This window comes from Phalaenopsis equestris, unplaced genomic scaffold (assembly GCF_001263595.1).
Source record: "Phalaenopsis equestris unplaced genomic scaffold, ASM126359v1 Scaffold198530, whole genome shotgun sequence".
Classification (NCBI taxonomy): domain Eukaryota; kingdom Viridiplantae; phylum Streptophyta; class Magnoliopsida; order Asparagales; family Orchidaceae; genus Phalaenopsis; species Phalaenopsis equestris.
The window spans coordinates 175796-190226 of NW_018218444.1; the positions used below are offsets into that span (position 1 = coordinate 175796).

The 14431-nt window shown below is 34.3% G+C and overlaps 1 protein-coding gene across 1 annotated transcript in view; it reads left to right on the top strand.

Moving 5' to 3' along the window:
- The first annotated feature begins 9988 nt into the window (after positions 1 to 9988).
- LOC110035615 (tubulin-folding cofactor B) overlaps positions 9989 to 14431 on the top strand; it is a 39343-nt gene continuing 34900 nt past the window's right edge. The window contains exons 1-2 of the mRNA XM_020739876.1: positions 9989 to 10156; positions 10239 to 10390. Coding sequence (XP_020595535.1) covers positions 10055 to 10156; positions 10239 to 10390 — 254 coding nt within the window. The 5' untranslated portion in view covers positions 9989 to 10054. The remainder of the gene's footprint in view (positions 10157 to 10238; positions 10391 to 14431) is intronic.

The following is a 14431-nucleotide window of genomic DNA, read 5'->3' on the forward strand; positions in this document are numbered from 1 at the left end:
TTGATCATATCAAAAGTGAATTTGAGTTTAGGATTGAAATTGAGGTCAATTGAGGTCAAATTGATGGACATTTGAATTGAATTTGGGGAATTTGGGCCCTTAAAGGCAAATTTGGGGGGTTTTGGTTAAAGATGGTCAATTGGCCAAATTGGGTCATGTGGTAGTTAAGAGAAATGAAATTGGGAATATTTAAGATTTATTGGGATTTTTTTTGGGAGTTTTTGGTATTTTTGGAATTTTGGGTCCAATAGGGGTATTTTGGTAATTTGGGGGTGTTTTAGGAGTAAAAGGCCAAGATGGGTATTTTGGTAGAGTTGAGGTACTAATAATCACCAAAAATCAATGGACCAATGAAAATCCCATTTTTGGTCCTCTACATAGTGGTCTTAGTCAAACCATAGCGCCAAGACTAGTAGGTTTAGGGGACCATCTACATGAGTATCCCAAAAGGTCAAGGGATCTAGGCTAGAAATTTGAGTTTAGGGTTCTGAGTGAATGTGGGTGTATATGAGTGTAGGTGTAGTGAGTTCCTTAGCTCCTGACCAACACCCAGGGTTAACCTTAAAATCCAACAGTCCTAAGGTTGACTCATCTTGAGTTTTCCCCATTGTGACCCTACCTACTAAGTGTTAGAGGTTAGGATCAACATACAGAACTTCAAGTTGAGTAGAGAAGAGTTTGGAATTTCTATTGGTGAGGGTTCCATGTCTAGTTTTCTAAGAATAGTCAATAGGAAAATCCTATGGCTAGACCTTAGGCTACTAAAAAGGAAAAGACTAAACGTCAACCAAAAGTGAGGTCAACAAGGATCAGTTCTTGATTTATGTTGACCTTTTAATAAAATTTTATGCATACCAATTGAAGGAATATTTCCTTTCATATCAGCTAATGTCCATCCAACAGCTTTCTTATATCTTTTCAAAGTTTCTAATAACTGTTGTTCTTGCACATCATTTAGTTATGAGGATACTATGACAGGTAGTGTAGGTGAATCTCCTAAGAATGCATACTTCAAATGTATAGGAAGTGTTTTCAATTCGAGTTCAGGGGGTTTCTTAATAGATGAAATAAAATTGTTGTCATTTTCTGCAGGATCAAACATTTCAAATTTTTTCTGAACATAATCCAGTTTTTCCATACTCACTTCCATAGACTCGTCTTAGATTTTATCCTCATTTTGATATTCTATATATTCTTTTTCAAATTCACTTTCATATGTCTTTTTGAAATATTCATGGCTTAAATACTCATTAATATCCATTCTGAAGCATTCAATCTCTTGTTTTCTGCAGGGTATCTCATTAATTTTGCAATATTAAATGTAACCTCTTGATTACTAACTCTCATAGTTAGTTCTCTCTTCTACACATCTATCAAAGCTCTTCCAGTGACTAGGAATGGTCTTCCTAAAATAATAGGAATTTCTTTATCTTCCTTCATATCTAACACAATAAAATCCACAAGAAAGATAAATTTATCAACATTTAGTAAAATATCTTCTATAACTCATTTAGGATAGGTAATTAAATGATCAGCTAACTGAAGAGTTACAGTTGTAGGTGAAATATCTCCTAAACCCAACCTTCTAAAAATTGATAACGGCATAAGATTAATATTGGCTCCTAAATCACATAAAGCTTTTCCATAAAATTGTTTGCCAATAACACAAAGAATTGTAAAACTTCCTGGATCTTTAAGTTTTTCACGAAGATTTTTCTGAATTATAGTGCTACACTCTTTATACTGAGTGCAACAGTCCAACTATCCCATTATCTACAAACTTCATTTTCTTATTAAGTATATCCTTCATGAACTTCACATAGCTTAGCATTTGTTCCAAGCTTCAATAAATGGAATGTTTATCGTTAATTTCTAATTTATATCGTGACATATATATTCAATATTAAATAATTAAATTTTATATTATTTTTTTTTTAATTTTTTTGTGCATGAGAAAAAATAAGCTCCTCAGACAATCATAAAAAGGATGATCGTCAGACGTTAAGCTATGGAGGTGTGGTGTGTCGCTGACGAGTAAGGACGATTGATTTAGGGCAAAGCGAACCGAAAAACCTGCTTTCTTCTAATTCTTTTCCACTTCTCATTTGAATAGCATTAATTTGCACCTTGTTATGATCTTTAGGATTTACTTCAACATTACTAGGCAATGTTCCTGGAGGTATATTGCTAAGTGCAGTAGCAATACATCCCAATTGATTTTCCATGTTTCTAATTGTAGCTCATTGACTCTGTAATTGACTTCCCATTTGCAATATCAATTCTTCCATTGATAGCTTTTTCTCCTTGTTTTGCAAATTATTAAATCCTGGGGGGTAATATGGTTTATAAGCTTGATTTCCTTGATTATTAGAGCTTCCCACGGGTTCACAAGCTTCCCACGGGTTCACAGCATTGTTTCCCCATTATGAATTTGCAGTATTTGAGTTATTTTTGCTCCAACTAAAGTTTGGATGATTCTTCCATCCTAGATTATAATAATGGCATACAGAGTATTAGAATGATTGTTTATTGCATTTAAAGTCTCATAAAAAGATTGAGATTCTATCATTTGTCCAAATGAGTTCTCTTCAAGCACAAGTGTTGTTTGAGAATAATTCATTCCATATTGATCTATCTTCTTTGATATATCAAATATTTGAGCAGCTAATATAGATATTGCATCAAAATCATGAATACTAGCTACTCTTTTTGGATTTACCCTTTCTAAGGGCCATTGAAAATTATTAGTAGTCATCTCTTCAATTAACGAATATGCTTCATCGATTGGTTTTGACATTAATGATCCACCAGTAGCATCGTCAATTATCGATCTAAGGGATCCAACCAATCCATTATAAAAAGTTTGAATTATTAACTAATCTGGCAATGCATGGTGTGGACACTTCCTGGGGAGATCTTTAAATCTTTCTTAGGCTTCATAAATTGATTCCCCTTCAAACTGATAAAAAGATGTAATATAAGATGTAAAACCATGTCTAAGCTTAGCAGGTTTTGAAGGTGGGAAATATTTAGATAATTTTTTTTTTGTGATAAGTATCCCCAAGTTCTGATAGATCTAGGTGCTAATGAGTTTAACAACATCTTAGTTTTATCTCTCAGTGAAAAAGGAAAAAGTCTAAGTCTGACAGAATCATTCGACACTCCATCATATTTAAATGAAGCACACAATTCTAGAAAACTAGCAAGGTGTAAATTTGGATCTTCATTTGGTGTTCCTCCAAACTAATTGTTTTGTACCATTTGGAAAATAGCTGGTTTATGCTCAAATGAGTTGGCAGCTACAACAGGATTTTGTATACTCAGATGAATTTCATATGTTGTAGGATTAGCATAATCCCTTAAAGTTCTATGATGATGTTCATTCTCATTTCCACCATTACTTGAGTTGCAAGCCATTTTGCTAGAATGATTTTTCTCTTTTTTGTTGGTTTCAATTTTTTTCTAATAGTTCTTTCTAATTCAGAATCGTAAGGTACTAAGTTTTCAGATCTTATACTACGCATAAACAAAATAAAACAAGTAATTAAAAATAAGCGATACACTTAAACAAGAAAATGTTCAAACTAAACTACAAATACTTTTTTTTATTTTTTTATATTTTAAAATAAAATAACTAATTTTTCAGTTACTTCCTCGGCAACGGTGCCAAAAACTTGATGCGGGATTTGGAAAAATTGATATTAAATTAATAATAATGATGCAATGTAACCCAAACAATAATATAACTTTAATGAAATTAATTTATCCTTAAAAGCTCTTTTAAAGTCTTAATTCCCTTTTACATATAACGCAAGTATACGTGTCGTTTAAGTAATACAGGGCTATAATGGAGTCATAGATATCGATCCCACAAGGAAGCTGGAAATATATATAAGCTAGCTACTTAAATTCTATTATAAACTAAAAATAAAAATAAAGTAAAGTACAAAGTTTGAAGTTAAGCTACTTAAGTGAAATGCTACTAAATATGCAAATGTATGACTATAACAAGTAAATTAAACTATATGTTAAACTTTCAAAAGTAAATTGTTGAAATAAAATAAAGGTTTTTGTTGACGAAAAGTTCAAGTATGAGAAAACAACCTTCCCCTTTACAATGAAAATATGGCTTGTGAAGAAATTGAAATCATTTGAAAAATATATTTAAAAACTATTTTGTGCCAAAGAGGAGTATTCCTTTTCTCTACCCTCCTCGAGCGCTATAAAGAGCATTGACTAATCTAGAGTTTGGTCCCTAATTTTATTGTTAGGCTGGGAGGATACCGGCTGGCACTCCCGAGCCCCCACTACTCCCTCACCTGAGGGGTAACATGCTCACATTAGTTTCCAATCAACTGAACCAAATTGGGGCTTCTAATCTGTCACATAAAATCTTCCAATTCTACGAATAATGAAGTATATTTACCTATTTATTTGCACCCAATCCCATGGATGAAATACTCTCCCATGAAATCAAATGTGATTCTCTCTTTGTTGTAAAAATCATATCCCCTTTTCAGAACAATATGTTTCACAACAGATGGTAACATTTCAATTGACTAGATTGAAAGTAAATGACAATTGGAGTTCAAATCATTACAAATTATTGACATTTAAAACCGTAGAAAACAAAATCAATTCTTCACAAACCCATTTCCTTAAATTAGAGAGAAGGATAAAGAAGACTACTCAGAATTCATGAGAATGATACGATAAAACACGGATTTCATATATAAAAACAAGTTTACAAACAAAAGAAATGAAAAATATAACTTAACTCACAATCCTTCCCAAGCAAATCCTTGGAAGTTCTCTCCAAGCTTCTCCCTCTTTACAATCACTCCCAATTCTCTCTTAGAAATGTAATGAAGAAAAATATCTCACCTTCCCTCTCCTCTTACAACCCTAGAAGGAAATCTCCTCTTTCTCTCTAACTCATGCCACTCTCTCTCCCTCTCGTCACACTCTAGAAGTCCCCTTCCTTTTGGGATGCTTCCGCTCAAAAGAGTTTCAATTTCCCTCCAAAATTCAAAAGTCAAAGCTTTAAATTTCAAAAGAAGTGCCCCCTTGATCCAAGAGTCAAATCCCTTTAAATTGGAACCTTCCATAATGTCTAAATGCATTAAATCACTCTATGAGGTGCTTAGAACAAGTGTTCCTTTGAAAATTCTCGTAAATTTTGCCACAAACTATCTTAATTTGAAAATGTCGCGCCTGGCGCATCATGTGCCAGCACTCTGGATTTTGGCGCATCATGTACCAAACCCCAAAATAGGTTGTTTTTTGCTCCAAATTTTGCTCCTTTTGTCATTTTTTCTCTAAATGCCTAAAAATGATATACCTGCAAAAAATATAAAAAATACCATTATTTAATGTGCAATATCACCAAAAATAGGTATAAAAAAGGTACTTAAAATAGTATATTATTTTTTTGTATCAAACGCCTAAGCACCAGAGGTTCCAGGCCTAAGCGCCAGGTACCCCGCGCTTAAGCTCCAGAAGTGGTTACTTGATGAATTATATAATTTGGTCAAATTTTTAAAGAAGTGTTTGAAGCAACCCTTGATAAAAATGTGGGAAATAGCTCATGGACACGAAAATTCATTTTAATTAGCTTATGAGGAGGCAACTTCTAGAAGATTCATTGAATGGAGACACCTTTTTGAAGAGACACCAAGACACCCCTTAGATTTTTATAAGAAAAGACTTGGATCATCAAGACAAAGCCGCCAAAGGCCAGCCATCCATCAAACCTTACAGCCCATCGTTGTCGCCGGCCACATTTACTTTATTTTATTTTATTTTGAGTGTTAGTTTGTATTGTGAGAGAAGGAAGAGAATTCAAAGGAACTTCAAGACATTTGGAGGAGAGAATTTGAGATACATTTTTATCTTTGTATCTACACTTGGTTTTAATTTAGACTTCTTATGTGTTTACATGATTTCTGCTTTTAAACTTAAGTGTGGTTGTATTTTCTCCATTAATTCTGTTTGTGTGAAGAATTAGATTTCAATGTTGGAAGAAGTTGTGATGATTTGAAACCTAGCACTTCATTTACTTCTTGATTTGGCCAATTAAGATGTTAATACCTGTTGTGAGAACATGTAAGATCCGAGATGGTATTGTCTCAGTCAACAAATTGTATATTTTCATAATCTGAGCACAGTTGATTTCATGAATGAAAATGTAATTCATGGGGTTGAGTGCAAATAATTAGAGAAATATATTTTAAAGGGTCGACTTTAGAGTGACATGCTAAAGCCCCTAATTTGATTTATAGTTTTAGGTTTTGATACGAGATGTTAGCCCCCAGGTGGAGGGAGAAGATGGAGGGAGAAGAGAAAACTCTAGAGTGAGATCTAGTATCTTCACTGCTTAGCCAGTCTTCAAAACTATTCAAACTACAGATTAACCAATGTTCTTTAAAACATCTCTAAGTAAGGGTAAAAAGTATTAATGCTTCTATTTGACACAACACATTTAGTATACTTCCAAAACAACATTTTTATATTTATCACTAATTCATGATAAGGAAAATATTATTTTATTTATATTGCTTTCGTCTTGCAAGTATTTTAGTTAAGTTAATTAGTTTCTTACTTTATTTTCAATTATAAAAAAATACAAAAAGAATCAAACTTTCATTCCTACTCTAGCATCTTAAGTTTAAATAAAAAATATTGCTAAGTAAAATTTTGTTATCTAAAATTAGTCCTCCCTGTGGGAGCGCTATTCAAGACTTAATCAGAAAGTTCTAAATTACTTGATAACGATATGTATACTTGCATAGTATCCCATATTGAAATATTATAACTACATTCTTATTTGCTTCATAGTTAAAGATTTACCTAGCTCTTATTTTGGATCAAGTTTTTGGCTTTGTTGCAAATTAAAAATATATATTAAGGAAATTAATTGCATACATCGCATTTTACATCTATCTATATACAAAATTGGGATCACGCAGCAAATCCGATGGAAAGGACTGGTCGTTTATCGTCCATGATAACTGCGCCAATAGGACATCTAGTTAGTACTGAAGATGAGAGACTACTAGATGCACTCTTAAGAAGAACTCAAAGCAGAAATGTCAATCGCCGAAAGCACAAAGCTTTATTACGTGAAGAAAAAAGACACCAGAAAGAGGCAGAAAACTTACTTACCCCAATTCTTGAGGGGAAAAACTATGATCCTTGCATGAGAGAGACTTCCTCCAGTTTGCCTGCCATAAAGGATGAGTCTGAGTTTGCTACAGAGCCGACATTACCAGCAATTTCAGATGAGCTTTGTGTGGGTTTCCTGATGTGCAACACCTAGATCCCCAGACAGACACCAAACATAAGAGCATTTGTGGAATGCCCAGAATGTAATGTCCTCCACTTAGAGCATTATAGAGCTCTGGAGGAGTACACATCTAACAACAGTGGATTTTAAACTATCGGCCACTCCGTTGGGGAATCATACATCCCATTGGATACAGAGATAGGGCAAACATGGATTCTTGTGGATATTGAAATGATGGAGCAATTTTGATAGTCACAGAGGGTTACCATGGCAGAATTGGATAATATGAGCAAGGTAAAGAAGAGAGAAATTGAATTCTATGAAGAAATTTAGGGAAAATTTGTCAATATATTGGAAGGCCTGGAGCTGTACACCAGAGTCTTTTCTGAAAGTAAAGAAAGAAGCATTCTTGACTGTGTATTTGACCTAAGAGACAGAGGTTGAGCTGGTCTTCTGATGGAAAGAACTTATTAACTTATTCAGAAGATGGAAAGAACTTATTCAGAACCACGAAAGTGGATGTGCGGAAAAGGCAAGATAACCATCTAATGTGGTTGTTGATACAATTTTACCAGGGATAGGCAAGGGAACCCCCCGAGGATCTTAAGACATGACGAGGTGGATTCATTGCCTTCATTGCCTCCCACAATAAACTCCCACAATAAAGTGGATGATAAAAAGGATGGTCAGATGGAGAGTGTTGCAAGTGAATTGCATTCCAAACAGTTATATCATCAACATTTATGAGGAGGGAGACTGCATTCCAAAAATTACGAAGCTTTTATGCTAACTTCTGGAAAAAGATACAAAATTTGATTTCGACCAAGAGTGCCTTAAAGCCTCTGAAACATTGAAGGAAAAACTAATCACTTCTTCTATAATTATTTCACTTGATTGGGAGAAACCCTTAGAACTAATGTGTGATGCAAGTGATTATGCAATTGGAGCAGTTTTAGGGCAAATATTATTATGCTATTAAGACTCTTAATGATGCTCAAATTAATTACACTACTAATGAAAGGGAGTTATTAGCCATTGTTTATGATTTTGATAAGCTTAGGTCATATCTAATTAGAGCTAAATGTGTTGTGCATACTAACTAGTTGGTTATTAAATATATGAGGTAAAACAAGGATGTAAAACCAAGATTAATTAGATTGGTACTTTTGATGCAAGAATTTGATTTTATAGAATTCATTAGAAAAGGAACTGATAATCAAATTGTTGATCATCTATCAAGGCTGGAATAGGAAGAAACACTTGATTTTGAAAAAGAAATTAATGAAACTTTTTCTGATGAACAACTTTATGTTGTTAAAGGATGGGAAATACCGTGGTATGTTGATATTGTGAACATATTGTTAGTGATATTTTACCGTATGGACTGACAAAATAATAAGAAAAGAAATTCATTTATGATACAAAATTTTACTTTTGGGATGACCCATATTTGTACAAATAATGTAAAGATTTAGTTATGAGAAGATGCGTGTCTTATAAAGAAATTCAAGAAATTATCCAAAAATGTCAAGATTCTGAATTTGGAGGTCATTTTGGGAATGATAGAAATGTGCACAAAATTTTACAATCTGGATTTTATTGGCCTACTCTATTTAGATATGTTAATATATATATTAAAATGTGTGATCAGTATCAGAGAGTAGATAATATTTAAAAAAGAAATGAAATGCCTTTAAATTTTAATTTGGAAGTTGAAATTTTTGATGCAGGGGGATTAGACTTTTGGGACCATGTGTACCTTCATTTGAAAATGTATATATATTCATTGCAGTGGACTATGTGTCAAAATAGATTGAAGCAATTGCCTTACCTCGATGTGATGCTCAGAGTGTTTCAAAATTTTTAATCAAAAATATTTCTACAAGATATAGAATGCCGTAATCATTATTGATGGAGGATCTCATTTTAGGAATGCAAGAATTGCTAAGTTGGTGGAAAAATATGTTGACCTCACTTTTCATTCAGGTTTAGTTTCCTCTTTACTAGTGTAAGGTCAAGCCATAGGACTTTCCTATTGAATATTCTTAAAAGACTAGAAAATGAACCCTCACCATTAGAAATTCTAAACTCTTCTCTGCTCAACTTGAAGTTCCACATATTGGTCCTGACCTCTAGCACTTGGTAGGTGTGGTCAATATGAGGGAGCTCAATGTGAGTCCACATAGGACTGTTTGGTCTTAGGGTTGACCCTGGATGTTAGTCTGGAGCTAGTTCACTCACTTAAATTACTTTCACTAACATTCACTCACAACCCTAAACCCAAGCTTGTTAACTTTGATCCATTGATCTTTTGAGAGACTCATGTAAATGGTTCCCTAGACCCACTAGCCCTAGGCTAGGGTCTAGCCAAGACTAGTACATAGAGGACCCAAATGGAGATTCCATATTTTTTATTACAACCACCTTTCTTTTACCCACTAGTGAAGATTGTGTGAAAATTTTTAGTTGTTAAAATGCTATACTTAAAATTTGTATGAATAATATGTTATATTCAATATTTTGAGTGACCGATAACTAAAAATCCAAAATTTTATATTTAGCATTGCACTCTCAATCTAATTTCACATGAAAAAAAAGATTTACGTGTTATACAAGTAATGAAAATTTAAATGCGAGATATATAAATAGATAAATAATTATATGATATGCACATAAATTCTCCCACATGTAAATGGTATTTATGTAAATCCCTTTATTTTGAGTATTTATTGCAGGCCAAGCAGAGGCTGAAGAGCGGGAACAATAGCGATGGCGTCTCGCCTCCAACTCGGCGGCGACAACACAGTCCTCCTCAGGGTTACCCACTCCAACATTAAGAGTTTCTCTTCCGAAGTCCGTTTCGATCTGGAGGTAGATAAGCTCTGCCCTTTTCCAAGTTTTCCCTGCTTCGATTGCCCCTTCCTAAAATCCCAGATTCCCGATTTACCTCCAGATGTCCGTGGAGGATCTTAAAGAGAAACTCTGGAAGAAGTGCGGAACCTCGGTTGATTCCATGCTACTCGTGCTATACGACGACGCAGGCTCCAAGATCTGCAATATTAGCGACAGTGCGAGGCCATTAGGGTTTTACTCCCCATTAAACGGGTTCGTTGATTTCTTTTATTATGTAGAGTTTTTAGTTTTTTTGATAGATAGAAAAGGGATGCCGAAGGATACATAAAATAACAAGGATAACGGAAAGCAGTGAAACGTTGGTAGAGATGTGGCTATAGATACAGAAAAAAAGTGACAGGCATTTGATAGAAGTTTTTTACTATTTGTGGAGATGTTTAGGAGGTTCTCGTTGTTGCTTCAATCTCAGCCAATGGGTTTTGACTAAAGATTCGTGTGGTTTGCATGGCATGAGTGTTTAGAACTTGTTGGTGTCAGTGTGCATTGTGTCATTTGCTGAGTACTCAAAATCATTGTCCTGGTGTGTACCGTGTTGCTGTTTTTTGGCTTGAGATCTTATTGGTGTTTACATACAAGAGTAGTCTTTGTTTAGCTGTACTATCTGGGAACTTTTGTTTATGAGCTTTGTGTGTTTTTAGTTCTTGGTGGTTAAGGGCTCAGAGTGTTCATTCATGTAATTGGATGGTGTTTCTTTGTTCTCTTGTATTTCTATTTGTGGTTTGTAGAACCTTAGGGTTGGTGAATTACAGGAAGGCCATCTAGAGGTGCACTCCAGATTGCTGCATAAGGCATAAGGTTCATTGTGAAATATATGACGTTAACTTTTGAATATGTGATATTGGTCGTGGTGGTAGCAAAGGTAGAATTGGATCTTGGACATCTCATATGTTGATGATAATAAGAAGCTACCTACCCGTGAAAGGATCTGGTTCTTTGGATCAAGCCATCTCCAATCATCACGCCGTCACGAAAGATAGCATTTTGATTGAGGGCCACATGATAGTCTCGTATTGATAAAAACGGTACAATAGAGTCAAACCGAGCAAATGGTTTAGTAGGAAAAATATTGGAGGTTATGTGAAACCATGCATCTCCATCTTAAAATGATGGTGAATAACCACAATAATTGAGGTTTTTTTAGTCTTTCTCAACAACCACCTTAATCTCTTGTAGTGGAATCGATTTAGCATTGGGCATGATCTCATGCTCCAATGCAAGCACTAGATTAAAATCCATTTGATTTTCCTCTTGATGAGTTAAGTCGCCATTAAATATTACCTCATCATTGTAATATTCAATTGGTCTAGTCCAAAAAGCAAGTCAATCTAGAAGATGCTTTCATGGAACTTTGGGCTCAACCTCATATGTAAAGTTAGGTAGTTGTTTTGGTGCATCCTTTGGCTGGTTTGGTGAGTTCTTATGCTAAGCAGGTGGTGCAACATTTATAGATGAGAAATTGGTAGCTTGTGATTAGCTAGTGCTATTTAATATCAATAAATTAAACATTTGGATGATTTTATCAAATTTAAAGTTAATTTCACTAATTAATAGTGGTAAGTTTTCATCCATATTTTTCTATTCTATAAGTGGCAAAGTAGATCCAATGCTGCTTTTTTATCATCAAGGCGAGATAAATGAATGAAAAAGGTTCTGCTAATTGGATAATAAGGGAAGATATTTGATTCACTCGTTCATATGGAGTGAATAAATTTTAATATCTTTAAATATTTGGCATTAACTGTGACAGGATTGGATGGAGCAATGTTGGGATATTTAATCGAGATATGTATGAATGCGACTTTTATTTGCATTGTCTCAATAATTAATTGAAATTTATTTGGTACTTCCAAGCCAATAAGGTGAGGGAAATTATAATAAATTGGGATTGGGTTGGGTGATTGGTTCTTCTAGGTTCTTGTGGGTGACTATAATTGGATCACCACTCACTTAAACTAGGGGTAGGGCTGACTAGGAATTTGGTCTCGGGGTGTTTTAAGTTTGCTTGAAGGTTGTGGTTTCATCGACTTGTGCGAGATTCTTGTGAGTATGCTGTTACATTCACAAAAGTGCTCAACATAAGAGTTAGAGGCATGAATATTATAAGCACAACAACAAATCGCTGGATTTAAAATAATGAGAAAGATATAACTAAAATACTAAAGAGTGGTAAAATTTAGTTAGAATACAGTGGATGCTCGAGTAGGTTTGTATTTTGGGTTTTTGCTAGCCTTTTGGAAGATCTAGTTTGGTTTATTTTAGGGTAAAAATTTGATATAGGGTTGCAAAAATTATAGATTTTTAATGAGAGCTAGTTGTATGCTCTGATTGAGGTGGGTTATTGTGGTGAAAATCAAACTTATTAAATAATGAACAATAAAATCATGATTGCACAGAATCTTCAATTAGAAGTCTTAAAAGATGAATAATTATGGAGAGAGAAATCTATAGGATCAAAGCAATGGTGGAATCGCTTACAAGCAAATGATTGCATGTTTATGAATCATCATTGTTCGCTTTGGAACGATATGTTACGATGTGGAAGCCCTACTTCTTGATCTTCTCCTTTTCTCTTGCTTGGCTGAAAACATCAAACAGGTCTGGAATTGTGAGGGTACGCTTGTACTTAAAATATGAAGGAGAAAGATGGTATAAAGTTAAAAGAGATGGTTCTCAAAGAGGATGAGAGATGCCAAACATCCCAATGATTTGGAGAGGAGGTGGAAATGGGAGAGTTGTAGGGCTAGAGCGCCTTCATGTTGTTAGTGAATCTTACAGAACTTTGGATTTCATTATGAAGGTTGGATGTTTGGACTCTTTCACATGATGATTATAGGCCTATCACAATGTCTATCATAAGAATTTAATGACCATATTCAAATGGTTATGTATATATAATTAATTATATCTGTGTGGACTTAAGATGATTATTGTTGTATTGTTGAATGTGCAGTAATCTTGTATGGTTTGGGTTGTCTTTGTTTTCTAATTTATTTAAGGGTTGTAAGAAAGTGTCTCAAATCTTCATTCAGCTTGGGTGCATTAATTTATAACATGTTGTGAGATGACAATGAAAATAAATCAAGGCTACTCAATTTGGGATTGACGCAAATGATCTCTGGCTTTCTCTCTATTGACTCCAAATTTTGTGGGGATTCACATGGGGACTGTTACACTTCAATGCTAGAGGCTAGAGAAGGCCAAGGTTGATAATAAATCATAAACCCCATCCAAGAAGCCAAGTCAGCCCACTTTGCTCAAAAGAAGGAATGATCTCCACTTCACCAAGCAACCATCCACCCACCTACTTGACGGAACCACTTTAATTCCTTTGAGATTTTAACTTTTTCCTGAAAAAGTTATATAAAGGATGTTTAAAAACATTTCTTTTTCTATAAGGATCAATTATCAAAGATTTAAAAAAAATTGAAATGTTCTTCAAATATTTTTCTAGCTCTTTGGCTCTCCAAATTTTACCATCCGTGATGGGTTGGGTAATTTCATTTTTGTTCTTGGATTTTGTATTTGTACTCATCTCTCAAAGCCCTCATCATAAAGGACACATACAAAATTGGCCTAATTAGGTCATGCATGACCTAACATTCATATTGCTCTCATTTCTCAGCTTTAATTCCCTCGGACAATTTCCATAAACTCCAAATGTAATCTTAAAACATTCACATGCCACTTCGAAGTATTTCTAAGGCCTAGAGATCACCTATTGATCAAGTTCTTATTTCATACCCTATCTTAGTGCTCTTGGACAATGGAGGCTTACTCAATTTGGCCGACTCTCATCGCTCCACAACCACCTATACGCCTCATTACTGTCATTCCTAGAGTTCCTAAGACCAAAAGAACACTCTTTATTGCAAGCATAAGCACTTGAAATAATGAAATCTAAGTCTCTTGTCATTTTGGTTTGAGCCAAAACTTCAATATAAAAAATTTGGAGAGAACTTGAAGGCAACCATAATTATTAGGTAAGGTTGGTGTGAAAAAGAAAATGGCGTTGGTTTTTGTGCCAACTGTAAAGCCTAAGACCTCCCAAATTTTATTTCCTTTTTTCTCTTACTCCATTCATCACGGCCTTCTTTGACGAGATTTTATATGCCTTGAGGAATTTTTTAAGTTTTTTCAATGTAATTTTTTAAGATTTTTCAATGTAAATCTCATATTGATGAAGGAAACTCCAGTTATTTTGAGAGAAGATAATTAACAAATGAAAAGTGGCAT